Here is a 27,951-nt window from a genome sequence, read left to right on the forward strand (position 1 = left end):
GCTTATGCTTATGGGGAGTGGGGTGGGAAGCACCTCTGCTCTCCATGCATGACTTCATGAATTCTTTTTTTTTAAAGATGGAGTCTCACTCTGTCGCCCAGCCTGGAGTGCAATGGCATGGTCTCGGCTCACTGCAACCTCCGCCTCCTGAGTTCAAGTGATTCTCTTGCCTTAGACTCCCAAGTAGCTGGGATTACAGGTGCCTGCGACCATGCCCAGCTAATTTTTGTATTTTTAGTAGAGATGGAGTTTCATCATGTTGGCCAGGCTGGTCTCGAACTCCTGACCTCAGGTGATCTGCCCGTCTCAGCCTCCCAAAGTGCTGGGATTACAGGTGTGAGCCACCGCGCCCGGCCCATGGATCCTTTAACAGCCCTCTGAGCGGGGATCTGTCCTGTCTCTTTACTGATAGAGATGGTGAGGCACAGAGAGGTGGGGAAACACCCAGGATCACGTAGCATAGGAGTGGCAGCAGCAGGATTTAAACGTGGGTCTCTTGCACTCCAAGGTCCACATGTTAGCCAGTGCACCAGGCAAGGGATAAAGGACTTAGTGTGAGAGCTCCTTTGGAATTGGAGTTGCAGAGGCTCTGGCTTCCTGTGCTGATCTCCTGCAAGCCTCCAGCCCCCAGTCACGTCTGTCAGCAGCTCTGAGAGCCCTCCTTGGGCCTCTCACCTCCCACATGAGCAGGGAATCAGCAGGCAAGGTCCGGGCGGTGAGGATGGGGGATTTCCCGACTCACTTGAGATCCGTCACAACATTAATGTTAATTAAGCCTTGTTAATTCAGCCCTCTGCTTACACATGGCTCCTGACAGCAAATTGCTCATAAGTGAGGCAGTAAATTTATTGCTGCTTTTTCCAAACATTTAGCAGCAAAGACGGTGCCCCAGGAAAGGCAGAGGAGAGACCTGGAGGGCCAGTGATGCTTGGTTCCTGCTAGCCTGAACCCCCCAGGATCCTCATGGCCTAGAGAATAAGGTGGGGCTCCCCAGGAGACCTGGGTGAGAATGAAATTCTGGCCTGCTCGGAGCATACTGCCTGGAGATGCGGTGAGCACTGTCTCAGCACTAACTCTCTGGTAGCTCTGTGCTCTGTGAACATCCCGTTCCCTGCGCTGTCCTCCCACAGTGCCTTGAAGTGTGCCCTGCACAGTAGGGCTCAGCAAAGGTGTGTTTGGATTTGGATGTGCAGCCCCGAGCCCACCTCCATGTCAGGAAAGCCTCGCTGCAGTGCAGTCTGATAGGAGAGTCAGCAGCCTCCGCAGGGACTGAGCGCCCTGCATCCTGAGGTGTGCACCTGGGGCCAGACCACTCCGCCAGGGCTGCTGGGAAGGGGTCTCTCCCTGTCCTGGGTCATAGGAGCACTGTTGGAACCAGGATCAGGCTCAGATTCTGGGCCCGTGACCCCAGCCCCTTGCTAGGCTAGGTATCTACTCACCAGGTGAGGGAGAAGCCTCTCCTGGGTATAGTGGGACACCCTCGTCCTAGGTCCTGCTTCCCGCCTTGGCCTCAGACTGGGTCGTGCCTGGACCAACTGAACAAACCCAGGCTTTGGGTACCTAGAATTTTAAAAAATTAATTAGAGCATTAAATGGCAGCCCTCTGGGAGAATCCCACCATCTGGCTGTCATGGAGAGGCAAGAAAATCTATGCATATTTGTCTGCAGTGTGTGAGCATCATATGAAGCCAACTGTGCATGTGTGGGTATGCGGTCTGTGTGCTGCAGTGTGTGCCCAGCATGACATGCGTGTCTGAGTATTTTCAGTATGTGGCGCACACCTGAGTGTGCAAGTGGGTGGTGTGTGCCTTGCTGTATGCACGGGTGCCCATCTGCAAGTACATGCGCTGTGTGCATGTGCCTGAGTGTCTGCACGTCTGTCTGAACATACCTCTGTGAGTGGTCCATGCCCAGGCCTGCCTTTTTGGTGCAGTGAGCCAGGCTGGGCTGTGTGCAGATAGGGAAGGGGCTCGTGACTCCTCCTGGCTGAGGTGGTGGGCACAGACAGCTGTGCAGAAGGTGGGACGGGATAAGTGTGGCAAGTGCACAGCTGGCCTTCAGTGGGTGAGGCAGGGCAGGCATCCTTGCCCTCATTTGACAGATGGGAAAACCCAAAACTGGAGCCTGGGCTCTGGGGCTCCCTGCGTGGTGCTCTTTCTGTTCCAGCGAGCTGCTGCCCTGGCTGGCACCTATGCTTTTGGCATCTTTATGCTGTTAGATTTTCATGGTGGCTCAAAGTGGTTCTGAGAGAGTACCACCCCCCCTACTCAGTATTGCTCAGGGGGCAAGGTCAGGATTCCCACTGCACATCCTGTGTTCTTCCTGTTTCAAGAAGGAGATATCAGGGCTGCTGGAGAATGCTGGGCCTGAGAGTCCTCTGACTGCTGTGTGACCTGGGCCCATCCTGTCCCTCTCTGAACCTCAGGGGTGATTGTAAGAACTAAATGAGGAGACATATACAAAGGGCTTCGTAAACCACGAGATGAGGTGAGGTGATGTAGACAGATGAGGGCCTGGCCCAGAGATGGCATCACAATACGATCAGAGCCAAAGCTGAGGCCCAAGTTCATGTGTCCCAGGGTTTCCTGAGGAGCAGGCCAGGAGGTGGGACCCAGGACAGAGGCAGGTGCCCTCCCAGCCTTGCAGACTCTGAACCTGTCCTCAGAACCATCTGCCTGGTGCCAGCACTCTCCTCCAACTCCAGCCCCAGACACATGGCTCATGGCAGTGAAGTAAAGCAGGAACAGACCCAGGGAGCAGTGGGACCCAACCCCTCATCCAACCGGTGTTGACGCTGAGGCCCAGAGAGGGGGAGTGGCTTACTCAAAGCCACGCAGCAGCTCGGGGGGTGGAGCTGGGACCAAAACCCAGGCCTCCTGGCCCCTGGCTCTGTTCTCCTTGGTACCATACCACTGTCTTTGGCAAGAGAAAGAGGACACAAGAGCTAGTTCACATGCCTGGAGAAAAGGATGTGGGAGTGCCACCCAGCTAGACAGCACTGGAACAGACCAGAGCCCCACTTCCTGCATGAATGGAGGATCTGAAGCAAGGCTTCAATGATTACTGCTTTTCCTAGGTATGCAGAATGCTGGAGGGTAAATAGGGTTTGTGTCCTGGGCTGTACATTCTGTATAGATGGAAAAGCCCCAGGCTTCCAGATTGTCTGCATGCGATGCCTTCAGCACACGCTTCCTCAGTGCCTGCCTCCACCGAGCTGCTAGTCTGGTAGAGAAAGATGGTTGAGTGCCACCAACACAGGATGATGAGGCTGTGGATCAGAAGAGGTCTCTGATCCCACATGGGGTCGTGGAAAGCTTCCCAATAGAATAGAGAAGGGGAGGAGGGTCCTCCACTCCCAACTCCCAGAGAGTGAGGAATGTGTGTGCCTCAGACACCCTGGCCCCCCTGGCAGTCTGGGCCTCATAAGAGCTCATGCTTGGGCAGGCTCACCGTTCACCCTGGAATGGGTGGCTGGGTGCCTTCCAGCTTCCTCCTCAGCGCCTCTCCTGTGCCAGGGCCCATGCACGTGGGTGGAGGAGAGGCCATTCTAGAGGCCCCTGGCTCCCTGTGGGGCTTAGGAGAGACTAGTGTGGGGGCAGGGGTGGAGGTGCAGGGAAGCTGGTGGCCAGACCTCCTGTGACCTCCACTCATTGCCTGTGTGTCCAGGTGGGCCAGTCTCAGCTGCCCCGCTTGGCGTTATAACCATTGTGGTGTTAGCCAGGGACGAGGCTTCTGAAGTAGCCTGCACTGTGAGCCCCGCTGGCTGCCAGGTAATAATTCCACCCGCCTTGACCTTTTTCTCCAAGGAACAGGCCTTCTACTTTATACATGGAGAAAACAAGTCACAGAAGAACCAGGTGGCCCAGGATGACAGAGGCTAGGCCTCCAGGTGCCCTTTAAAAATTGCAACAAAAACTTCTTAAGGACTCACTGTGTACAAAGCCTGGTGGTGGGGCTGCCACAGTGGCTGAGATAAAGGGAGGAGGAACTTCGGTCACTGAATATTTTCTGTGTGCCATCCCTTATGTCGGGCACTGATAGATGTGATCTAGCAACCAACTGCCCTCCGAGTCAGGATCTACCACCACATTTTTAAATGAGGAAACATGGGCTCAGAGCGGTCAGGTAGCCTGCCTGAGGTCGCTTAGCTAGTAAGGGACAAAGGCGTGATTTGAGTCCTGCGTTCCTTCACCTGTTTTTGTGGGAGAATGGCCATGTCAGGCAGCAGACTGGGATCTTCCAAACCTTAGTTCTGGGAGGAAGGTTCACTTGCAGGAAAAACCAAGGTGAGTGGAATCATCTTCAGGCAGCCAGCAGTGCTCACTGGGCAGGCTGTTTAAAAGTGGCTTCCTCTTCAAGCTGTAGTGGGACCTGTCTTACTGGGGGAGCCATGCTGGCTCAGAACCCCTAGGCTGATGGGCACCCCTCTGTAAGGGGCTCTGAGAAGTGGCCGGTGTGGCTGAGGTCTGGGCCAGGATGCCAGTGGGCGGTGAGGGTTTGCTGGGCACATGACCCCACACCTTTCCTCTTCTTGCCTCCCACAGCCATGTCTGTCCTCTTCTGCCCAGCTCTGGCTGGAGGTGCTGAGCTGGGGCTTGTGGCCATGAACCATCCCCATACTGCTGGCCCTGTGGCTGGCCTCAGATGGGTGGGTGGTCCTGGCCAGAGCCCTGAACCCCGGCCCTGCCAGAACCAACACCTGGAGACATGGCCACCTCCGAAGGTCTTACCTAACTGCAGGGCGTGCCAGCATCTAGCAGGGTCCCTCACACACAGTTGGCCTGCTGCTTGATTATTTTGGCTTCCAGCAGCAGAGACCTGAGACTTTCCCGGTAGCACAGGAGTCAGCAGAAGCTTGGCCTTCCCAGAACATGGGACCAGAGGAGCTGTCCTGGACAGGGCCGGGTGAGGGGAGGCTGCTGGTGGCCCCTCACTGAGCCTTTCTGCAGTGGGCCTGGGGACCCCCTCTGCCCTGAGCATTTGCCAAGCAGTCCAGTGGCTGCGCGTGGGCCTGCCTTTCCTCCCCCACTTTGGCATGGCTGTCTCCCAGGAAACGGGGAATTTTCCCTCATTCCCATCATTAGGGTGCCAGGGCAAACAAACAGTCTAATCCAGATGAGCCCTGGGCCACAATCACACTCTCTTTGGGGGTTTTCTCTTCACTTGGAGCAATGTTGAGAAGGCTGGAGTAATTGGTATTCCACCCAGGTTAATAGAACTGCTGCCTCCTCGGTATTATGCCTTAATTTCCTTTATCGCTCAGCAAGTTGGAATTCATCGCCCCTTTCCTTTCTTTTTCCCACCGAAACCTATCACCAGCCTGTCTGCTGGGTAAAGTCATTTCGTGGCAGCTCTTGGCTCCTTTCCACTTCCCTGGGAATCTTTCTGACCGAGCCAAAGAACAAGGAGGGGTGAAAAATCCATTTGTACAAAGTGGGGATCTCCTGTTGAGAGCTTATTTCCCTCCCCGTTCAAGAGGAAGGAACGTGTTCAGCCTCCAGCCAGCACGGCTGACTGAGTCCCCTGTCGCTGAGAGCATTCAAGAAGGCGAATGGCCATATGTCAGCGGTGGGAACAGAGGATTCCAGCACTGGTGGGGGTTGGGGGAAAGGGGCAGGCCTTTGCCACTCCTGGTGCCTGGATTAGATTAGAAGCTTCTAGGGTTTTGTTCTGTTTGTGAGTCTAAGATTTGTGATTTAAAACTGGAAAGATTCTGTGGCTCCTTGGTCCTAACGTTCAACGGAATGAGCCTAAGTACTTGTAAATTGTGTGTTTTACGATTCTCAGATCCTGAGACAGGGAGATTCTGTTCTGTGATTCGAAGACTATCTTATGATTCCTCCAGTCTCTTCAGCGGCAGTTCTGTTCCTGACTGGGTCTTGGGAGGAGTGCAATTGCTTTGCTGAGGTTGCCATGGGAGTGCGAGGCTGCTGTGGCCCCTTTTCTCATGTATGAAATCCAAGGGCTGGGCCACATGGCCCTGGGGCCCAGGTGTGTTCTGCCTGCAGCCCCCTTGGCTCCACCGGAGCCTCCCACAGGCCCTGTGAGGACTGCCTGCTCCCCAGCACCTCACTGGACCCAGATGCTTTTCCAGCTAAGCCACGCCCCTTGCCTGTCTGCCCCCGGCCCTCTCCCATTCGAACGGGGAGTCAACCCAGCTCTCCCCAAAGTCCCTGCAGGAAAGCTGGAGCAGTGGGGGAGTGGTGGTGGCAAGAAATAAGCCGCATGATTGACAAGAGCTCTACCTGCTTTTGTGGTGATGTGCAATTTCACCATGAATTTCAACATTACAACCTCTCTTAATTCGCACCCTCTGAGGTGGTTAGCCCCATTTTATTGATGAGGAAGCTGAGGCTCTGAGAGGTTAAGTCACTCACCTATAATCATACAGGTTGTTCCCAGGCCCTGACTCTGGATCACCTGCTGTAGTACGGCTCTAGGCCGCCTGGGCAGCATGATGAAACTGTCTCTACAACAAAAATAAAAAAAATAAAAAAAATAAAAAATTAGCTGGGTGTGGTGGTGCATGCCTGTAGTCCCAGCTACTTGGGAAGCTGGGGTGTGAGGATGGCTTGAGCCTGCAAGGTTGAGGCTGCAGTGAGCTGAAATACTACTGCACTCCAGCCTGGCCAACAGGGAAACCCTGTCTCCAAAAAAAAAAAAGGCATTGATTCGCCCAAGGTCATATGGCTTGAGGCGGGACCAGAACCCAGGTCATCTCATTCCTAATGCAGTGCAAGCAAAGGAAAAAGTGAGAGGTGGACATTCATCATAGAGTCTATAGCCAAACTGAGGAACAAGAACCCTGGGTGTAACAGCCACAACCCAGAACAAAAGGAGATGGGTCTTGGTTAGACTCCGGGGTGGTGACGTCACTCATCTCCCCTCTCTGGGCCTCAGTGCCCCGGCTGTAAAACAAGGACACCGACCTTGGTGGTCTCCAAGCCCACATCATGTTAGGTTCCGGTCTAACGTGAGCCCGAGGCTGGGAATCTGCTTGTTGGGTGGGGGTTGTGGACCACACGCTTACACCTCCCTGTTGGAACCAATCCTGGGGCGGTTAAAGAGCTTCAGAGAATGGACCCCATTTCCTTCCAGATGCACTGAGAAGCCAGAAGCAGCCTTCTCCATCTGCTTTCAGAATCCACCTTTTCCTTCTGGATCAAACATAGTTCCTCGGGGCAGGCTTCCTCAGCCCCTACTACTGCCAGCCAAAATCACCCCCTTTCTTTGAGGACCAGCTTAAAATGTCTCTCTTCCAGGCAGTGAGCCCTCCCCAGGCCTGCCTCCTCTCCCTTCAGCAGACCTTACTCACAGGCAAGGGAGATGCGGGCTTGGAGACCACCAAGGTCAGTGTCCTTGTTTTACAGCTGAGGCACTGGGGTCCAGAGAGGGGAGATGAGTGACGTCACCGCCCCAGAGTCTAACCAAGACGCATCTCCTTTTGTTCTGGGTTGTGGCTGTTACACCTGGGGTTCTCCTTTCCTCAGTTTGGCTATAGACTCTCTGAAGGAAGGTCCACCTCTCACTTTTTCCTTTGCTTGCACAGCATTCGGGATGAAACAACCTGCGTTCTGGTCCTGCCTCAAGCTACATGACCTTGGGATGATCAATGCCTTTTTTTTTTTTTAAGACAGGGTTTCCCTCTGTTGCCCAGGCTGGAGTGCAGTAGCATGATCATGGCTCACTGCAGCCTCAACCTCCCGGGCTCAAGCCAGCTGACCACCCCAGCCTCCCAAGTAGCTGGGACTGCAGATGTGTACCACCATGCCCAGCTAATTTTTTTTTGTATTTTTGTTGTTGTAGAGATGGGGTTTCGCCATGTTGTCCAGGCTGGTAGTGAACTCCTGGGCTCAAGTAATCTGCCTGCCTTGGCCTCCCAAATTTCTGGCATTACAGGCGTGCGCCACCACGCCTGGCCAGTTCATGCCTTTTAAGGTCTTTGCTTCCTAATCTCTTAAAGTGGGTGGTGGCTTCTGCCTCACACCCACCTCACAGCTGCCCTGAGGAGCCAGGCCGAGGGACTGGGGATGGAGTCTCAAACCTGTCACTCAACTCCACACCCACTAAGGACCAAGGGCCAGTCTGCTAGATTTCTCTTGGGCTCAGGGAGTATCCCAATCAGACAATTCCCTTGTTCCCCAATGCCCCCATGATCCCCACCTCTGAGCCGAAGGTCCTCAGGAGCCCCTGGCTTCAGGGCCCTCCCACTCTCTCCATTGAGCACCTGCCCTGAGCCACGTGCTCTGCTGTCCGCATCACCCAGCAGCACACCTGTCTCCCCTCCTGGAGTGGGTGCTGACTACACTGGCCCACACCACTCCACCCCACCCCCCACACCTCGAGCACCCTCCTTCTGTCCCTTTCACTCTCACCTTGTGAGGTAACCCAGGCAGGCCTTTGAATGGTACACATGAAAACCTGACTCCTCCAATGTCTAGGTGAGGAGGCTGAGGCACCAGAGGGTAAGGGGCATGTCCAATGTCACCCCAGAGGTCAAGGGCAGCCTGGAGGGGTACCCAGGGCTCCCGAGGCCCAAATTACTGAGACGGTCTGGAACCCAGGCAGGGCTTTGTGGAACTCCCCAGAGAAGCCCTGTGAAGGGCTTTCTCACACCGAGGGCCCAGCTTTCACTAGGAGAGACTGGGAAGGGTTTGCATCTCCCTGAGCCCTGCTTTATGACAGTGGCCGAGCCACGTGTCACTGGCTTACTGAGCTGCTGGGATGACTTCTGAGCCTAGTCCGTTCTGGTGGATGGCTCCTGAGGTCTCCCCTGGCCAGTGGGGCTGCAGATCTTCATCTCAGCACTGACGGCCAGGGTGGGCACAGCCTGGAAGGGGCTTCCCGTAGGCACTGCCTGGGTCTGTTTGCCAAAATACAGCAGCAAAATAAGCACCCCATGGAGACTCGAGCTTGCTAACGTCCTACCTTTGGTGTTGTGGGCCCTGGCTGGCCCTGGGCTGGGATCCACTCATTTCTGCTCTGTCAGAGGTGGGGGCATTTGGATGGGGGCATTGTCAGACACCATGAACAGCTGATGCTTGAGCTGGCCATCAGGGGTGGGAGAGTTTTGCCCATGGAGGTGGAAGAAGGGCTTCTGGCCTGGTGGAGCTGCGTGAGCAAAAGCACCTGGTATGAAGGCCAATGGCTTGTCCATAACCATTGAGTGGTTACTGGAGGCAGGTGATGGCCAGGGATGGGCCAGAGCAGTAGCAGGGCAGGTTGAACTGTTCCTGAGTGCCCTGCTAAGGCAGTTGGTCATATTCAAGAGGAGATGGGAAGCCAGCAGGCAAGGAAAGATGGCTCTTTGATTACGGAGAGGACTTTGGTAGGACAGTGACTACTGGCTCTGGATTTGTAGCCCCTGGAGCCACAGGAGTGGACTGTAAGGGACTGGGGACCAAGCCACAGTTCCCTCCCTCTGTCAGCTCACTCTGGGCCTGGTGGTGGGTAAAACCATACCTAAAAAGGAGAGGAACTTAGAGCTTATCTCATCCAACTCACCATGCCATGAAAGAACAGAGCAAGGCACAGAGAAGGCCAGAGACTTACATCAAGGCCACAGAGCAGAGCCAGGCCCTCCAGGCCAGGAGTGGCAGACGGCCCATTGCTAACCCCATTCTCAGTGAGATATTCTTAACCTCTCTCCAGAAAAGCCAGCAGACTCCCTGCACAGGCCTCAGCGATATCACAGAGTGATACTTTAACCTGCAGACCTTCTGCTGGGCACACAGGTGGGCACAGGTGGGCAGAGGCTCCCTGGATGACCAATGTGAGGCTGGGGGTGGCAGAGAGCTCACACCAGCCTCCTGGGCACAGCCTGCCACACACTCCCTGGTGAGGAGCCCAGAGCCCAGCACAGAGGAGCACTCCAGAGAGGCAGCAGTCCCACACCAGGAGATGGATTTCCCAATAACAGGTGCTGCCCATTTATCACCGGGATGGGCCAGTGAGGCTCCTGTTAGGAAATGCTTCTCCTACCAGCCTAATTGGTGAAAGCATTTGCGTTTTTCACTAGACAGGGCTGCTTCCTAGTGTGTGCAGTCTCTACCTGGTGGGCACAGGAGAGGGTGCTGCAGCGACCCACTGCTGACATCAGAGGCCTGAGTGCCCTGCCTGCCTGTGGGTAGCAGCCAGGGACCCGCCACCCCTCCCCACACAGGCTGGGGTCATCACTCAATCATTTGCTCCACACAGGCAGGGGTCATCACTCAATCATTCGCTCCACACAGGCAGGGGTCATCACTCAATCATTCGCTCCACCAGAGGAGTGTCTGCGCCTCGTGGGTTCTTGAGTCCCTCCGGCCTGGCCTCCTTGGCCCTGACTGCAGAGTTCTGCTCTGGGAGCCCTGAGCTTCCCACTTGCAGTTAGTGGGGGCCGAGAGCCCAGAGAGGCCTGCCCCTTGTCACACAGCGTGTTGGTGGCAGAGCAGGGCTGGAATGAGATCTAGAACCTTCTCCTCAACTGCAAAAGAAGAAGCGGAAGAGCTGCCCCTCCTTCCCTCAGAGGGCTGGTGGCAAGAACAGGGCCTGGAATGCAGGGGTCCTTGGCAAGCTCCAAGGTCAGCCTGCCCAAGGGAGGCAGAGCTGTGGACCCATCAGCCCCAGGGGGCCTGGCTGGGGTTAGCCAGGAAGGTGCCCTGGTCAGAGGAGGCCACGTTTCCACTGGGGTAGGAGTGGAAGGGGAATGTGAGGCTGGGAGCCTGGCAATGACTCTGGCTGGAGGGCCTAAAGGGTCTCCTGGCCTTGCCTTCTGGCCTCTGGAAGCTTCTACTTTAAGAATGTCATGAGTTTTCTTCTAGCTCTTTCTCTGGAACCCACAATCCCAGTGCCAAAATCCAGGGTGGGGCTGGCTGGAGCCTGGGAGAGGGCAGGAACGTGATCATCTTCTCAGCGTGCTGCCTGCTCTCAGCAGCACCCCTTGCGTAATGCTTGGTCCCTTTGCAGGCGCCAGCCAGGGACCCCTGCTGATCCCATCCTGCCCACCTCTCCCCCATACCCACCTCCTCCCAGCCCCTCGGCTGTCACTCGTTCAATACCTCCTGCAACCACAAATCACTGGGACAGGAAGACGCTTTTGTCGGTCTGTCCCTCGGAGACGCTCTTCTTCCCTGTGGTGACAGGGAGGCCTACATACCCCAGCAAGGGCTTGGGCCTCCCTTGGTGACAGTGGGGCCAGGGTCCGGCAGTATCTGAGAGCAGCCGGGATGTACTGGGGCCTGGAGGAGGTGCTTGGCTGTGGGAAGCCCCAGATGACCTCTTTGGAAGGACTTGGAACAGCACCAAGATCCACAACCCCTCCGTGTCACGGGGTCACTAATCCAGAAGGTCAGCTGGAGGGGGCCCTTAGAGATGTGTTCACCTGAGGAAACTGAGGCCCAGAATGGGAAGGGGTGACACTCCTTCCACCGCTGGGGGCCCTGCCGCTGCCTCCCATTTTGTCTTTCCTCGGGCCTCCTGATCTTTGCAACCTCATTTTCATGCCTTGGTGTTTGGGGGCAAAGGTGGACCACTTGTTTCATGTTTGGACCACTTGTTTCTTGGGAAATAAATAGATTTATGGTCTTAGGATCTGGCTTGGTTAGAATTGTGTAACTCCTTAGTGGAATGGGTTGGAGGAGAGAACCCAGAAAATTTTGAGGGAAACTCTTCCCGATTTGAAAGCAAAGCCGCCCTCACCAAAAAGTGCTCCTTCCGCTGCAGCCTCTTCATTCCGAATGGGGTGAATCCTTTGGCTGGAGCCCTTCGTGTGTCTCCCTCCTCCTCAGCACCTGCAGCTTCTCAGTCTCCCCAGGTGGGATGGGAAGGTGGGGGAGAGGGCGAATTTCGATGTCGCCTGCTGATGGATGATGGTGGCTTGAGCCCCAGAGCCCGCTGGGCAGTACAAAGCCACGCACCGAGTCCCGCCCACCACACGCGGGTGCTGGCTCCTGCACCCTACTGTCAGGACACTGTGGGAACCGTTCGCCTTCTGGGAACCGCCGAGCCTTGAGTAGTCAGAGACTGTCCGCATGTGGACTTCTGGACTCAGATAAACAGTTCCTTTCAGGGAAGGCATCAGAGGCTGCCATCCGCAGCTTATCGACATCTCCGACTCTGGCGGTAGCTGTCATGGAGTCTTGTCACAGGGGCTTAGGGTGCAAATCAGAGTGTTACAGCCTTAGAACCGTAGGTCCCTAGAGTGTCAGAAGCAGAGCCATGTGGAAGCTGTTTGCAATGTTATAATGGACCCACGGGATGTTTAAACTGAGGGCTTTAGGAACATCACATGTCCAAGGAGGGGTTAGGATTTGAATCCATTGCTGCTGGACCCCAGATCTGCTGGCGATGGAGGATTTGAATCCAGTGCTGCTGGACCCCAGATCTGCTGGCGATGGGCTCTGGGCATCACCCCCACCACCACTTCCAACCGTGCAGCTCCGTTTTAATCTGTCTTATATGTTGGGGGTTCACTTGGGAAAAGGGTTCCTCTGCTTAAAAATAGTTTTCCAGGCCCTGTGCTGAGCCCCAGCTCCATGCCAGGACCCGCCACAGCCTGAGAGGGTGGCTCTGGTAGTGGGACGGCCGTCAGGCCAGGGCCCCCGGGTGGGGTGCAGGTTGCTCTGGGCCACGGTCTCCTCCCCCTCTCATTACTGCTCTGTCGTTGCTGCAGCCAGAGAACACTCTGGGTCTGTCGTCCTGTTGACTGGGGTGACAGTTTAATAGTAGCTTCCTGGACTGTCATTTAAATCTGCCTGCCAGGTTAGTAGGCCAGGGGTGGGCTGGCACGCCCCCTGCCCCCACCCCAGATCTGCATTCTGCTGGAAGCGGTCGTCTTGGCAACGCTGGGGCATGGCGAGCTCTGTCGAAGGGTAACTTGGTGGGAGCAGCCCTTTCATCTCCCCGACCCGGGTACAAGTGGCCCAACTGCCTTAGGGCCAGAGCCAGGCCACCCTGTGCTGGCCCAGGCCTGGGAGAGGAAGTGGGAACATCCAAGTCCCTTCTGTGCACCCAGCTCTCCAAGTTAGGGGCTTTACCTTTGCTCTCAGCCTCTCAACTGCCCTAGGAGGGGAAAGAACCTGCCCCAGCTTGCTGAACAACAATGTTGAGCTGGAATCCACCTTTCTTAGGGGTCGCTGCTCTGCCTTCAGAGAACATTCTCTAGACCCCAAGACCTGTCCACAGAAACCAGAGATCAGTCAGAGCCTGTAAGGCTGACAGCTCCCTCATCTCCCTGTCCTAGGTGGCTGGGTATCAATTCTCTCTGTTCTTTCCAGGGCCTTTCTCTAGACGTGTCCCTGCTCTGAGGATTGGGGTCTCCAGTGGGGTCCCTGCAGCTTCACTCTGGGCTCCATGCTCTGTGAATACTTTGTTCTATTTTTTATGGCCTAGTGGGGCTGGCCCAGAGACAGACGGCTAAGTACAACTACCAGGCTGCTGTGTCAACACGGGCCAGTCCCTCCCTTCTCTGCACCTCATCTAATCATCTGTAGGATGAGAGGCTTGTGCCCCAGCAGTGTTTTCCTAGGTGTGGTTCATTGGACCACTTGTTTCTTGGGAAATAAACAGATGTGGCATCTGAAAAAGGAGTTCCTTGGTTAAACAAGCTCGGAAGGCTGGAGGAAACCGTCAATCAGATATCTTTACTGCAGTCCTTCCCAGGGCCTTTATAAACCGTGGGCATCATGCATCTCCAAGGGGGAAAATAATAAGTGTCTATTCCAAATATCCTGGTGCATGGCCACCCCTGGGCTCTGTCCTGCCCCCTACCCCTCCCCTCCTCTTCTAAGGGCCGATTTTCTGTCTTGCATGGCCTCACGAAATCCCAAAGGAAGCTCTGGCAGCCTGGAGCCCTGGGTTTTTTTGGCTGCTGGAGAGCAGCCCTGTGTTTAGCAAGAGGCTGGATGGGTCCCTGGGCAAGCTCAAGGAAAGCCAGGCCCCTGTGCTGGGCCTCTGCAGGGCAGCTTTGTGCACAACTTGGTGAACAACTCCACCAGGGTGAATGGTTCCCTGGCCTGGTGGAGCTCCAGGTCCCTTGCCACTCGCCTTGTCCCCAGCCCCTAATGGTCACTCTGCTCGCTCCTCCATGCCCCTAAGCCCCATTATCCTTCCTCCTGGAATGCTCTTCCCTGCTCTCTTCACTCCCACAGCTTGGCTGACTCCTCTTCCTTGAACACAGTGCCCCTCCTCTGGGAAGCCTTCCCTGACCCCTGGGCCAGGTCAGGTGGCCCTCGCCTGGCTTGCTGGCTACAAAGTGGGATTGGGAGTCATTACCTGGGTTCAAGTGCAGCCCTCCCACAGACATGTGCTGTGGCTTTGAGCAGTCACTTCTCACTAGGCCTTGGCTTCCAGGCATGCAACATGGGAGACCCACGTAGGGGGCCTCAAGACCCTGGAGTCCAACACAGCAGGACATTCGGATTGCCAAGAGGAAGCTGCACAGAGCAGTGCCCCTGGGCAGCCCGGACTAATCTTTATTTTGGAGCCTCCTCTCTGCACCGGGGCTCCACGATGCGTGTGGGTGGGGAGCAGCATGGGAAGGATGTATACTGTCTCAGGGAAGGATGTCTCTGGAGGCGGGGGAAGCCAAGAAGTGCTGAGTGATTCTAACAGTTTCACAGGATCACAGACACTGAGTGTGGATAGGGCCTTAAGACTTAGTCAGCGCCACACCTCCGTTTCCTGACGAGGAGGAGGCAAGCTCAGAAGGGTTGACAGATGGGCCCAGTGTTACACACATGGCAGCTGGGGCCAGGGCTGTGACTTCACACACCTCTAACTTGCACCTTTTTGCTTCTCAGTTCATAAAGCCCTGGGGCCATCCTTAGCTTATTTGCTTCTCACAATGACCCTGTGTGTCCCGTGAAGCAGGGATGGTATCCTTGAGTGCAGACGAAGAAAGTGCGGCTCACAGGAGTCCTGTAACTTGTGTAAGGTCACATAGCCTACAAGTGGCAGGGCGCAGTTTGATAGACCATGGACTGTCTGGCACTTTCCTTGGCCCGTGTTCTTGTTATAAATAGCATTTCCCACTTCCTTTGTCCTGGATTTCCCACTCTCCCCTACTCTACCCTGGGGTCAGCCCCTCCTCACTGCCCCTAGAATCCCCTAGTCCTTTGTGGCAGCCCATCTGTTGCCATGGCACCAGATTATGATGTCGCAGACCCTGGTTGACTATGTATCACTCCTGGGCTGAGGGACTCACAGAGGTGGGCATTGTCCAAGGGGCAGACTGGCATGGGGGGACATAAATCCCTGGAAACAGGGAGCCATGGCCTTGAGCCCAGCTGGGGAATCACCCTGGGAACCAGAGCCAAGGCCAGCAGAGTAGGGGTCTGGCATGGCTTGCTCTGACAGCCTTAGAATGGCGGCACAGCCCTCATCTCATGGCAGGGCTGATATGGTCTCTTCACGAGGGACTATTGGGCTCATTGCACTGAACGGCCTGACACTGGGTGTTCACCAGGATCCCCCAGAAGAGTCTTTTTGCCTTTTGTCCTTGTGACAAAGCTGCATGGGAAAGCCACATCCCCACTTGCCCAGGTTCACCCCAAGGTGGCTATGCCAGGAGTCAGTCTCCACTCTGACTCCAGATCCTTCCATATGGTCACACTTCCAATGGGGCCCTCCAGCGTGCTTTAGTCTAGTCCCCACCCTGAAAGTGCTGTCCATTAGCAGAGCAAAAGCCGTCCCAGGCCTGGGTTTATTCTGCTGCACACTTCTGGGCACATTCCAGGAGACCTGAGAGATGTTTCAGTACATTTGAGGACTCTCTGGGGTCCTCATTCTTAGCCTGGTAACACTGAGGTGGCTGAGGGTCTGAGTGGAAAGAGATCAAGCTTTGGCAGCTGCCACACACAGTTGAAATCACACTTCTGCCACCTAACACCCTTACCTCTATGCCTTAATTTCCTCTTCTGTACAATGGGATTAATAACAACAGCTACCAAGATAGCTGTGAGGAGTCACTGGGATATTGGGTGAAAGGTGCCAGGCCAGAGCCAGGGTGGAAAATCTCCAAGCTGGTCCAGCCAGTGAACAAATCTGTTCCCAAAAACACCACCAAATCTGTTGCCAAAAACACCACTCTCCCTGCAGCTGCCATTTCCTGGGCGGGGCTGACCTCAAAGCTGCCCTTTGGGACAGCAGTGGTGTTTTTGGCTGCTCTGGCCTCCTTGCCCAGTGCCTGCCAGGGCTTGGCACATGGAGGAGGACAAGATCACCCCCAGGCTTTCAGAATCCCAGGGAGGGCAGGGTTTTTGGGGGGTATCTGGTTGTCCTGTGCCCAGCAACAGAGCCCCATCATCACCTTCTTCAAGCCTGCCCTGCTGTTTTGGGCACTGTCTGACCACACATCCTTGCCAGACTTGCCTACTTGCTCTTAATTCCCAGAGACTGGGCTGGGCTGATTCTGTGTTCTCAGTGCAGAACGTAGAACAGAAGCAAGGTTCATTGAATGTGGAACTGAAGCTTGCACAGGGCTTTCCCACCTGCTGTAAGGTTTTTCTTCCACATTTGGTACTGCTGAATGTTTGACTGGGGAGCCGTGGTGGAGATGAGCAGGCATCTGACTGTGGGTTCAGACTGTGACCCTGCTCCCCCCAGCTGTGACCTTGGACATGTAACTTAACATCTCTGGGTCTGGATTTCCTCATATGTCAAATGAGTACATAGCAGGCCCCCTGCCATGAGGTTTCTTGGGTAAAAACACCTGGCAGAGACTGGCACAGAGGAAGCACCCAGTGAGTGTTAGAATGAGAAAAAGAGAAAACTAGGATATACGTTTCTTTTTTTGGATGCTGAGCTTCTTGTGGGGGGAAAACCACTGGTGTTCACATTAGGAAATTCCCCAGGTGCTGTGGTTCATATTGGTACTTACTTTAAGATGATTATGGACTATGATTTACGAATAGGTGGTATTCACATCTATCATTGACGATGACCTCTCAGTGCAGGAAACAGGGAGGGCCTCTCCAGAGCCCTGGGCTGAGAGGCAGGAGAGCTGTTCTTATCCCTGCCGTGCTGTATTTCCCTTAGCCAGCCCCTTTCCCTTTCTGGGCCTCAATCTACCCATCTGAAGGTGGACTCTGATTCCTCAGGTTTCTTCTAGTTCTGCACGTACAGAGGCATTCTTCTAAGCAAAGTGTGAAGAAAACTCATCTTAGAATGCAGATGTACTGCAAAGATTCCACTGAGAAGGACAGACATGGAACAGATTCAGAGACACAGTCTCTCTCACCAAATCCTTGCCAGGCTCCCCAGAGGAGGGGGAGCAGGCCTGCAGCCCCAGAAGCACCCAGAGGGCCTGTGGGTAGATTTGAATAAAGGTGGTCCATGGGAGTGGCTTCCCAGGGAGAAGGCAAGCCCCAGAGCTGCAAGTATGGAGCAGAGGCTGGGTGGCTGTGCTCGCATTTAGCTCAGTGTCCCGCACTGAGACCTACCCCAAGCTGGATTCTTGCTGAATTTGACAGTCTCTGTGCTGCAGGGACAGGGAAGAAAGCAAACCATGTTGGACTCGCAATCAGTGATGATCTAGAGCAGAGGTCATCAAAATACAGGCCACAGGCCTGGCCTGTCACCAGTTTTTTGTAAATAAAGTTTTATTGAAATATAACCATGCTCACTCATTTATCTAATGTCTCTGACTGCTTCTGCCCCATAGTGGCAGGATTGAGTGGTGTGACCGAGACCATACAAAGCCTAAATAGCTACTATCTGGCCCTTCACAGAAAAAGTTTGCCAACCTCTGCCCTAGAAGGACATTCAGGGGATTGTAGGAGCTCAGGAGAGGCTACTGATCAAGACTGGAGGTGATACTTAAGCCCAGTGTGTAATGGAAAGAAGGCGAGAGGTGGGGGAAGGGGCTTTCAGACTAAAGACAGCTTGGGCAAGGTATGATGGTATAAAAAGCATGGAGTATATGAGGACCTACCGGCAGTTGAGGTGGGGCTAGATTGGGAAGTATGAGGAGGGGAAGATGAGGGAGCGGGGCAGGCTGGGGCCACGGGACTTCTAAGCCCCTGGGGAGAGGCCACATCCTAGTGGCCCCTGATGTTAAATCCATCCCAAGCTCATTCCAGGAGAGGACTTTGGTGGTCTGAGCGCCCCAAGGCCTGGGGTAAGTCACTGCTGTGCTGAGGTATCCTCTTTTAGGCTGAAAAGAGACCCCCCTGCCATCTTCATTTCTGGGCCTCCTGATCTCGAGCTACCACACCTGAAAGCTTATCTCTCACCAGATCACCCTCTCTTTTCCTGATGAAGAAACTGTAGGCCGGAAAAGGGCCATGATATGCTTGAGGATACAGAGCAAAATAGCACAGCAGTGACTCAAATCCAGACCTCCGGACTCCCTGCCCAGTGCTCTCTTCCTCACCTTGTTCTGTAGCGGGTCCTGGATGCTTGGTCCAGCAGGAACAGGGCATGTGTGAGTTCAATGCAGATTTGATGCAGATGAGCCCCCAATAATTCAGAGGCCTAGGGCTGCTACAGAGGGTGCAGGATGTCAGGGGTGGAGCGCTCAAGGCCCCTTCCCGGTCTCCAACACCCCCCCACCCCCACCACCTACTGGGGGTAGCCAGGCAGCCTCAGTTCCCCCATGGAAGTCCTGACAGGGCAACTGCTCTCCCCCAGGCCTGCTAGGTGCGCCCAGTGCTGTGCTGCTGCTTGGGAAGAAGCTGGGGCACCTTATGACATGGGCATCCATCTCTGTTTCCTCTCATTGATCTGGAAACTCTAGTTCCTCGTAGGACAACACACAGAAGGCAGTAAAGAACCGGGCTGGGGATGGTACCTGCATTCTTATCTCAGCTCCGTAACCAGCTGTGAGCTCTCAGCCTGCTACTTCCCCTGTGTGGACACAGAACCCCATTCCTTCAGCTTCTAATTAAGACTCAAACCCTGAAAACAACAGTAGCTGCCACTTCTCCAGCATCTGCCATGTTCCTGAGTCTGCTGCAGGTTCTTCATACATTACGACTTCTTGTTGCTCCTCCTCACCGCCTTTTGTCTTCTTCTCCCTATTATATAGATAAGAAAATGTAGGCTCAGAGATTAAGGAACATCCTCAAGGTCACACAGATAGGAGGAGGAGGAGGAGGAGGAAGTGGGATTGAGATCCCCAGAGCAGTGTGGAGGTCACCCTGCAGGCTGTAGGCACCGGGGGGCAGGGACTGATTTGGGTGTCTTGCCCAGTAGATCCTCTTCCCACTGCTCTGAACACAAAATACGTCATTCATCTTGCCACAAAGGAATCATCTATGTGTAGGATTCATGATCACAAACTCCCTGGCGCCTGCAGAAGGGACTTTGACTTCCAGTCCAGTTGGGGAAAGTGGGACAGGCAGGTAAAGAGATTGAGAACTGGCTGAAGGAGCTAAGGCAGCTGCTGTAGGGTATCAGGGAAGGCTTCCTAGGGACAGTGGCAGTGGAACTAGACATTGAGGGGAAGCAGGAGTGTGGTGGGGTATGATAAATCTTGTCATGCTTGCTGGATTTGAGCTCTTGGACTTGGAGGGCAGAGCAGAATGTCACCTGTCTTCACGCAGTGTTCAGATGCCTAAGGAATGAAGAAGCTTGTCTCTCCTGTCCTCTGCCCTTGGTCAGCAAGGCAGTCCATGGCCTGGTTTGCAGACCAAGCACATCCTGGTCGGCCCATCACCCTCCTGACTGCTCCCAGGCTCACCACGCTCTCTTCCTTGCCCTGCAGCCAAGAAGACCTGTGCAGACAGTGACTTCACCTGTGACAACGGCCACTGCATCCACGAACGGTGGAAGTGTGACGGCGAGGAGGAGTGTCCTGACGGCTCCGATGAGTCCGAGGCCACTTGCAGTGAGTCCTTCCCCTCAGTCTGGGTGGGGGTGGGCCTCAGTTTCCTCCTCAGATCTTCCTTGAGAGGCTGTGAGGCTCAGGAGAGGTGACCAGTTGAACACTCTGTGCCACGCACTCAGGGCGCTCCTGGTAAACAGATATATTTAGTTGCTGGTTTCTACTGACCTGTTTCTGGACTTTCTTCACAGCCCTCTTGTAGGTTGGACCCTGTTTCTGTGGCAGCAGGAGCTAGAAACAGCCCTGTCAAGCCCTTCTGCCCAGAAGGAGCCCTAGCGTGTCCTCCAGGCCTCCCTGCTGCTGTTCTTGAGGACCCCGACCATAATTCCAGGAGTGCCAGTGGCAGCTGGCGCTTCTTAAGCCTTTATCGTGTGCTAAGCTCTCTGTGTGCATTAATGCCTTTGATAACCACAGCAGCCTCATGAAGCAGATACTGTCATTTTCTGAGTTTTGTAACGGAGAACACTGAAGCTCAAAGAGGTTGAGTGACTTGCCCAAGGCTACCCAGCCAAGACTTTGAGGCTCTGGCCCGTTCCTCTACCCTGGGTGGGCCGAGCCTAGGAGCTCCTGCCTCCATGGCCAGCTGGGTGGTAGCAGAGGCAGGCAGGGGGAGGTAGAGGCCAGAGCTGAGCCCCAGGCCTGCCCCCTACACTCAGGGCTTTGTCTCTCCATGATTTATTTTCCAGGCCCTAATCCTCAAAGCAAACTTACACCCGGCAGGTCATTCCGTGACATTTGTTAAATTAAAAAGGAGATGAGAAGGGGGCGGGGAAGGACCCAGCAGTCCAGAGGCAGAGCTTCAGCAGCGTGAGCCCGAGACAAAAGGCTCAGGCGAAAGCATGTGGAGGATAGTGGGGCTGGCGGGGACCCAGGAGCCCCTCTTTAGGGGTAACAGTCGTCCCAGAGGCAGAGGTGGGGACAATGGAGACTGGAGTCCCATCTAACGCCGTGGCTGGTGATAACTGGGTTTCCTTGTCTCCTAGCAACAGAGCTACCAGTCTCCACATAAGAGAAAGAGAAAGGGAGAGAGAGAGAACAGAGCAAGAGCGGCCCCCACCCGAGACAAGGAGCCCTCATTTCCTCGTACAGCTGCTCCTGGCCTCCCCAGCCATGCCGCAGGCCCCATCCTTTCCTTACCCACCACGTGGCCAAACTCCATGCCGTCCTGAAGGCTCCCAGGCAGGAGGGAAGCCCAGTGCTTTGTCCTGAGCTTCAGAAGGAACAAAGCCCTGCCACGCCCACTTGTGACTTTCATCCTCTTGGCAACCTAAGGAAGGAGGAGGATCCCCATGTAGAGAGAAAGAAACTGAGGCTGGAGTCAGTTCTCCCCCTTGCCCAAGGCTGCCCAGCTAACAAGAGGCAGAGTCGTGTGCAGCCTGGAGTGTGTGCTTGGGGAGGGTTTGTGGCCACAGGGAGCTTTTCCCTCACTGCAGTCAGCCAGCTCCTCCATCCGTACCTCACTCCAGCAGATACTCCGACAATGGGGGCGGAAAGGGAAGGGAGAGGAGCCTCATCGTGGTTATTAGAGGGGGCTGCCTTGCTACCTGAGGGCTAGGCTCCCCTTCTCCCCCTGCCCCACCCCCACCCCCGTCTCTATCCCTTTGTGTGGATGTCCCTTTTCATCTTCCATTCTGTCCCCTTCGGGGTCGCGCCCACCCCTGCCCTCTTGGGCTGCCTCCCTTCCCTGCTCATCTCCTATCCTCACCCTCCCTCTCACCATCTCTTCTCACTGCCCTACTCATGTGTCCCTCTGTCTTTTTCCCTCTTGCCCATCCCAGCACCTGCTGCCTTCCCATCCCCTGGGCTGGGCAGGGGCCCTCCTGCCTCATTCCTCCTGCCTCCCAGGCCCGCTTTTCACAGTTGAGGGATAACAGGAGGCCCAGAGAAGTTGATAGACTTCCTTCAAAAACACACAGCTTATTCATGGGAGGTCTCCCTTTTATGAAAAAAGACTCTTCGAGCTCTCTGAGGTTTCATAAGGCATCTATGGGAACAGTAGCCAAGGCAGCACCCCAGGAGACAGAAGCCCAGCTCTCCTGTGGGCTCTTCCAGCTACTCACCGTGAAGCCCTGCATATCTTCCCACCTCCCTCTGGGCCCTGATCAGTAACACTCTGGAATTCCAGAATCTTCTCCATTCCTAGATTCCTAAACTCTTAGTATTCTGAGACCCCCTTTCCCCCTTGCTTGTGCTAGCTGGGGTGCAAGAGCCATGATACCCACTTCCTGTGTTACATTGGTCGGTGTAGGCAAGGCGGAAGACTGCCTGGAGGAAGTTGGCTAGAGTGGGAGCTCTGGTCAGGGTCAGGCAGAATTTGGGGCAGCAGGACCTGATAGCAGGCTTGCTCACTGCTTCCCAACTGAATGAGAACCTAGCAGCCAACCTGCTATCCATTTAATTGGTGTTGCCATAGCAACCTCCACGGCCCACCAGGTTCCTGGGGCTGTGCCAGCTCCCAGGATGGAGCCCCATTCCCTACCCCTAAAAGAAAGATTATAGGCAGTAAAGTGTAGTGAGTTTGGAATTGGATATAGTTGGGTTCAGGTCTTTTAACCTGTTAGACCTCAGGCAAGCTGCCCAGTCATCCTGAGCCTCAGTTTATTCATCTGTAAAATGTGGTAATGGTACCTGCCTTAGAGGGATTGTGAGAATCAAATGAAAGAATGCAAGTATCATCGCTGGAGTAAATGGCAGTGTTATTTGTATTATTATATTTTGGCTGCAAGCCCTCTCTCCCCAACACAACACTTTGTTAGATATTAAGATGTTAGATTCTTATAGTGTTAAAATAGTGTCAGTGAAGGGAGTTGCATTGAGCGGGAAAGGGATTTGAGAGAAGGTCCCAATTCTTGTGTTTTCCCCGATTATGTTGTCTGTCCCTAGCTGGCTGGGGTTTCTCCCAGCTCTGTTTCCCTCTGGTTCTGTGTTCTGTACCTATCAAATGTAGCCAGGAGTCACAATGGAAAAGCCCAGAACATTTGCCTAATGGCAATAGCATTTCAGCTCTAATTATAGCTCACTTGATTGGGGACGGCTTCTGACCCACCTTCAGGCTTCTGTTGGGAGGGGTGAGGGTGGGGGAGGGGAGGATGGTTCAAGGTGAATTATAGTTCTGGATGCTATTTATTTGAATATGGAGGCTTTTTCATGCATCTTAGAACCTTTCCACCTGGGAGGGGGGCCTCTCTGATTAACCAGGCTCATCTTCCTATTATAGATCAGAAAATGGAGGCCCAGAGATTTTCTGAGCTCACTCAGTAAGTTAGGGACTGACCCAGCTAGCAGCATTTTGCCTGGCCTTGACTGAAGGAACTTGGTGTAACTCCCCCTTCTGCACCTTGGGTGGCCCCATGCTGTGCTTCCTGTGGATTGAGTGACACTGGCAGTTCTCACCACCGGAGCCTCTGGTCCCTTAGAGCTGGCAGTCCCCATTTGGAGGTTATCTGCCCCTGAAACTCACGTGGGTTGACACTGTAGATGCGTTCCCTCAATGGGCAGCCGCCAAGTACTTTCATTCTTTAACAGACATTGCCCTTTTCGTTAATTTGTGAATTTATGAATTGGAGAAAGTACCAATGGATTTGAATTTCTGGGGCAGGATTCTCTGGGAATTTAAATGCCTTTAAATGCCGTGAGCCACTCCAGGATACAGAGTTTCATGAAAAGCCCCCTTGCCAGCTTTGGAGGGTTCCTGTTGTCTGAGAGACAGTGGGATTCTTCACTCCTGCCTCTCAGAACCTAGGGTACTTGGAGAGCAGGCCAAAGGCATATGGTCCCCTCCGGGGGCATCTGTCACAGAGGGAGTGGCTGTCCTGGGATGGGGTCTGCATCGCGGTGGACCATGTGGACTTATAATGTGCATTCCCCAGTGGTGACAACAGGCACGTCCCCAGCCATTGGCATTTGCACTTCATGAAATAAAACAAGGGCAAGTGTTTTCTGAGCTCCTAGTTTGTTCCAGGCTCTGAGTGTAGGGATTTCCATATGGTTCCCCTTTTAAGCCATCCACCAACCCTAGGAGATTATTCAACCCCATTTTCAGATGAGGGGAGCCAGAGTGCAGAGAGGTTCAGTAGTTGCCTAAGGACCTTAGTTTTAGTAAATGAAATTTGGATCCAGGTCTGTCTGACTCTAAAACCCAGGCTCTTTCTCCTACATCATGCTGCTGGGGGCCCTTGGGCTTCAGTTATCCTGAGAGTGGACATCAGATGGCCATCGTGCAGAACCTGCCCAAAGGCTCAGTGAGTCCCCTTCCTCCAGTGACCTCTCTCTGGGCCAGTGGTGCCAGGGAGACCAACAGGGTCTGCTTGATTCTCTTGTGCAGTGGTTAGGTGCAGTAAGTTAAGCAGTGTGTTTGGACCTGGGATGGAAGTCCAGATCTGCCTCTCACCACTAGCCTTTGAACAAACAACTTACTCTTTCTGGGCTTTACTTTCTTCATTCATAAAATGGAGGTAAGAATATCCACTTCATAGGGTGATACCATGTGTCAGTAATTACCCAGACCAACTTCCCAGGACTGTGGAGTAGAGAGGCCTGACCTGCGACCCTGCGAGCCAGGCTCAAGTCCTACCTTTGGGGAAAAGCTACATCACAGGAGAGACGGTGAGGTTCCAGGAGAGACAGGAATTGGAATACCCAACTGCCAGTAGCTGTGTGACCCTAGGCAGGTCCCTTTTGCTCTCTGGGCCTTGGTCTCCTGCCACTCCAAGGGATGTTCATCAGTGTGACCTCTGAGATCTCTCAAGTCCTGGCATTCCAAGAGCCTTGGCTCTTTGAGGGTGGAGGGCTGTTATCAGGCACTGCTGAATCCTCGAGAACCTATAATTAGAGCTGTCTATTTAGGGACACAGCAAATGTCTTATTAATTATAAAGAAAGGAAGCAGACAGATTGTTTAATCATTGTCCTTGCTGAAAGGTTATGCAATTAACTAGATAAATATTCATTAAAAGTTCAAGCAGCCGCTTGCTGCACTGGGGTCTGTAGAACCTGGAGGTCCACCCTGGAGGTGGAGCGTACAGCCAAGGGCCCTTTCTGTCACCTGGGCTTTTGTGAGGAGAGTTTGGGGATGGTTCTGGAGCATGCAGGGTTTGACGGAAGGGCAAGGCTCTAGTCATAGGAACCCAGGCTCGGTCTCTCGCCTGCTGTGCATCTTTGGGCCAGATACTTGGTCTCTCTGAGCCTCAGTTTCCTCATCTATAAAATGGAGTGCTTACGTGCAGGACTGCTGCCCTGCTGTAGTGCAGTAAGTGGCCCAGGTATGTGGTAAGTAAGTGGCCCAGGTATGTAGTAAGTAAGTGGCCCAGGTATGCCACTTATGTGGTGACCTTTGTGAATGGCACCCCCGGAATTTGCACTGGCAGCCCGCAGGGCCTGCTTACCTTACAACAGACATTTGTTGCTCACAGTTCTGGAGGCTAGGAAGTCCAAGATCAAGGCACCGGCAGTTTCTGTGTCTGGTGAGGGCCCGTTCCTCATAGACTGCACCTCCTTGCTTCATCCTCACATGGTGGAAGGGGCAAGGAGGCTCCCCCTGACCTCTTTTGTAAGAGTACTAATCTCATTAAGGAGAGCTGTACTGTTATGGCTTAATCACCTCCTAAAGGCCTCACCTCTTAATGCTATCACATTGAGGATTAAGTTCCAACATGGATTTTCAGGGGATACCAACGTTCAGACCATGGCAGAATGAAATGAAAAAATATAAAATTTTCAGCACAGAGCAGCCTGACACAACGTAGGTGTTCAAAAACTGGGACTCCCCTCCTACTCCCTTGAGAGGTTCTGTTTCCTGAGGCCTGGCTTAGGGATAAGTAGTTGCTTTGACCTTCCATCCCATTGCTCTCTTAGGGGCTTGCAAGTGTATGGAACATCTGTATCGCTTTTATCGTAGTGAATTGAAAAGAGATGAAACATCCCTTGTCTTCTATGCTTGCAGAATGTTAACCAACCCAGGGGTTCCCAAATAGAGGTGCATGGGAATCCCCTGGGTTTTGGTGGGGAGTTACTAAAATGCAGATCCCTAGGCTCTGCCCTAGAAGTCTGGATTCAGTCGGTATGAGCTGAGGCTCAGGAACCTGCACTTTGAGTAGCTCCCTCACCCCCCATCCTTTGATGAGAGGACCCCAGCAAAGCACTGGTCAGCTTCAGCTTCCTGTGTTCCAGTGGGGCCCAGAGGGGAGGTGCTTACCTGGGGTCCTGCAGTGTTGGTGATAGAGGTACCCTGGAAGGACCCCATCTCCCAACTCCCAGTTTCCCTTCACCACCCTGCACTGCAGCCCCAAGGTGGCCTTATATAAAAGGCCTTTGAGGGTTAGTACTTTCCAGAGCTCAACCTGACAGTTATTTGCTCATCCATCCCACAAGTCTGCCAATCCTCGAGCAAGGGAAATTTCTGTGAAATGAATACCAGGAATCCTGTATTCCCAAGGGATTGCCCTGTACTCATGAAATGCATTCCTAGGGATAACGTTGGGGACCTCACTTTCAGGGGCCTAAGATGCTCTTCTCCCATGGCAGTAGTGGTGTCCAGGGACCTTGACTCAGATAACCTGCCCCCCTCTCCAGCTCATCTGTGCCCTTTTCTGTATCCCTTGTGGTCTCTCATCCCAGCTATAGAAATGGGAAGAGGAGAAACTGGTCTGAGATCAGAGAGCAAAATGGAGGGCGAGGCATGAGTAGCCCACTGCCTCCGGGGAGAAATGGATTGTGCCGAGTCTCCGGCATCAGACACAGCTGACTTTCAGTCAATCCTAACACTGCTCTTTATCAGCTCTGTGACCAGAACTTGGTGCCTACCACCATGTTTGTCACACAGCAGTGCTCAAATACTCAGTGAATAAGCAAAATTCAGAGTCATCTGGTATGTGTGGATAATCATAGTAGGTAACATTTAGTGAGCACTGGGCTGGGTGTTCTTCTAGGTGCTTGCTTTACAGACATTAACTTAGTTATCATAACAATCCTATGAGAGATAGTATTATCCCCACTTTATTGGCACAGAGATAAGGATTGTTGGCCAAGGTCACATAGTCAATGAGTGATTGAAGTAGGATTTGAACCCAGGCAGCCAGGCTCCAGAGCCCATGTTCTCCGCCTCTATGCTGGAGGCCAGCACATAATCCTCTCACCCTGCTGGCTTATTGTGAAAATTAGATGGAAGTGTCTAGCACCATGCCTGGCACATCCTAGAGACCACGGAGGTCGGGCCTCCTGCACACCCTGGAAGGCTGAAGGGAGCCAACCACGGAGGTCTGAGATGCATCTGCCTTGGCTGAGCCTGTCACATGGGTCCAGCAGAAACTCATGATAAGAGCTGTCCCCAGCCTTGAATAGGGTTCTCATTCTTCCTTCCAAATTGAGATTCAACCCTGGGGCTTCAGGCCCCTGATTGAGTCAGCCTCTGATTGCGGCTGCAGTAATTATAGCTATGCAGTCCCGCTGGGCCCTGCCATGCAGCAGCTGCTCTCAGCAGCAGGATCAGCACCATCACTCGGGGAGGGGGCTTAGAGGCAGGCCGATTGGAGCCGTTGGGGCCTTGGTGAGCCCTCCAAATTTACAGGTTCCAATCATGGAGTCACTGATCTGGAAGGCAAACTGAGGCCCAGCTGGGGCATATCTCACCTAAGGGCACACAGCTGGGAAATGGCAGAGAAGAGTGCAGGGCATGGTGGCTCCATGTTGCCGGAACTTAAAGTGGAGGTTTGGAGGGATGAGAGGTGTGGCCAGGAGGGGCAGGCAGAAGTCAATGGATCAAAGGGACTTGAGGGCCAGGGACCAGGGGGCCATGAAAGATGTTATGTAGAGAAGGGTCAGATTTAGGATTTGGAAATTTCTGGCACAGACAGAGGCTTCTTCTCAGCTGATGAAACTGAGACATGGGCCAGAAGAGCCCTGATGGACCCCTAGGGCCTTGGACCAGGTGGCTGGAACAGGGTGGTAGGACTGGTTGGCACCATGCCCTGTGTCCCCCTTGGCTAAGCTATGCATGGACGTCTGTCTCCACAGCCAAGCAGGTGTGTCCTGCAGAGAAGCTGAGCTGTGGACCCACCAGCCACAAGTGTGTACCTGCCTCGTGGCGCTGCGACGGGGAGAAGGACTGCGAGGGTGGAGCGGATGAGGCCGGCTGTGCTACCTGTGAGTCTG

General features: G+C 54.0%; 1 protein-coding gene and 1 long non-coding RNA gene across 30 annotated transcripts in view; one reads left to right on the forward strand and one right to left on the reverse strand.

Annotated features, from left to right (window-relative positions):
• LRP8 (LDL receptor related protein 8) overlaps positions 1 to 27,951 on the forward strand; it is an 81,671-nt gene that overhangs the window by 18,698 nt on the left and 35,022 nt on the right. For 26 of the 29 annotated variants that reach the window (XM_016918570.4, XM_054683006.2, XM_063802244.1 and 23 more), the window contains 2 exons: positions 19,685 to 19,807; positions 27,814 to 27,942. In XM_016918570.4, the coding sequence (XP_016774059.1) occupies positions 19,685 to 19,807; positions 27,814 to 27,942 (252 nt within the window). Of the gene's footprint in view, positions 1 to 19,684; positions 19,808 to 27,813; positions 27,943 to 27,951 lie in introns of those variants that run through there. The other 3 variants (XM_054683009.2, XM_016918618.4, XM_054683022.2) reach the window with 1 other exon arrangement.
• LOC107966749 (uncharacterized) lies at positions 17,791 to 21,913 on the reverse strand. The gene is made up of 5 exons (XR_010153970.1): positions 21,865 to 21,913; positions 20,942 to 21,071; positions 19,716 to 19,933; positions 18,770 to 18,995; positions 17,791 to 18,462 (listed from the first exon to the last, which is right to left on the reverse strand). It is a non-coding gene; the product is annotated as an uncharacterized LOC107966749 (long non-coding RNA).

The sequence above is a fragment of the Pan troglodytes genome, chromosome 1 (assembly GCF_028858775.2).
Source record: "Pan troglodytes isolate AG18354 chromosome 1, NHGRI_mPanTro3-v2.0_pri, whole genome shotgun sequence".
Lineage (NCBI taxonomy): Eukaryota > Metazoa > Chordata > Mammalia > Primates > Hominidae > Pan > Pan troglodytes.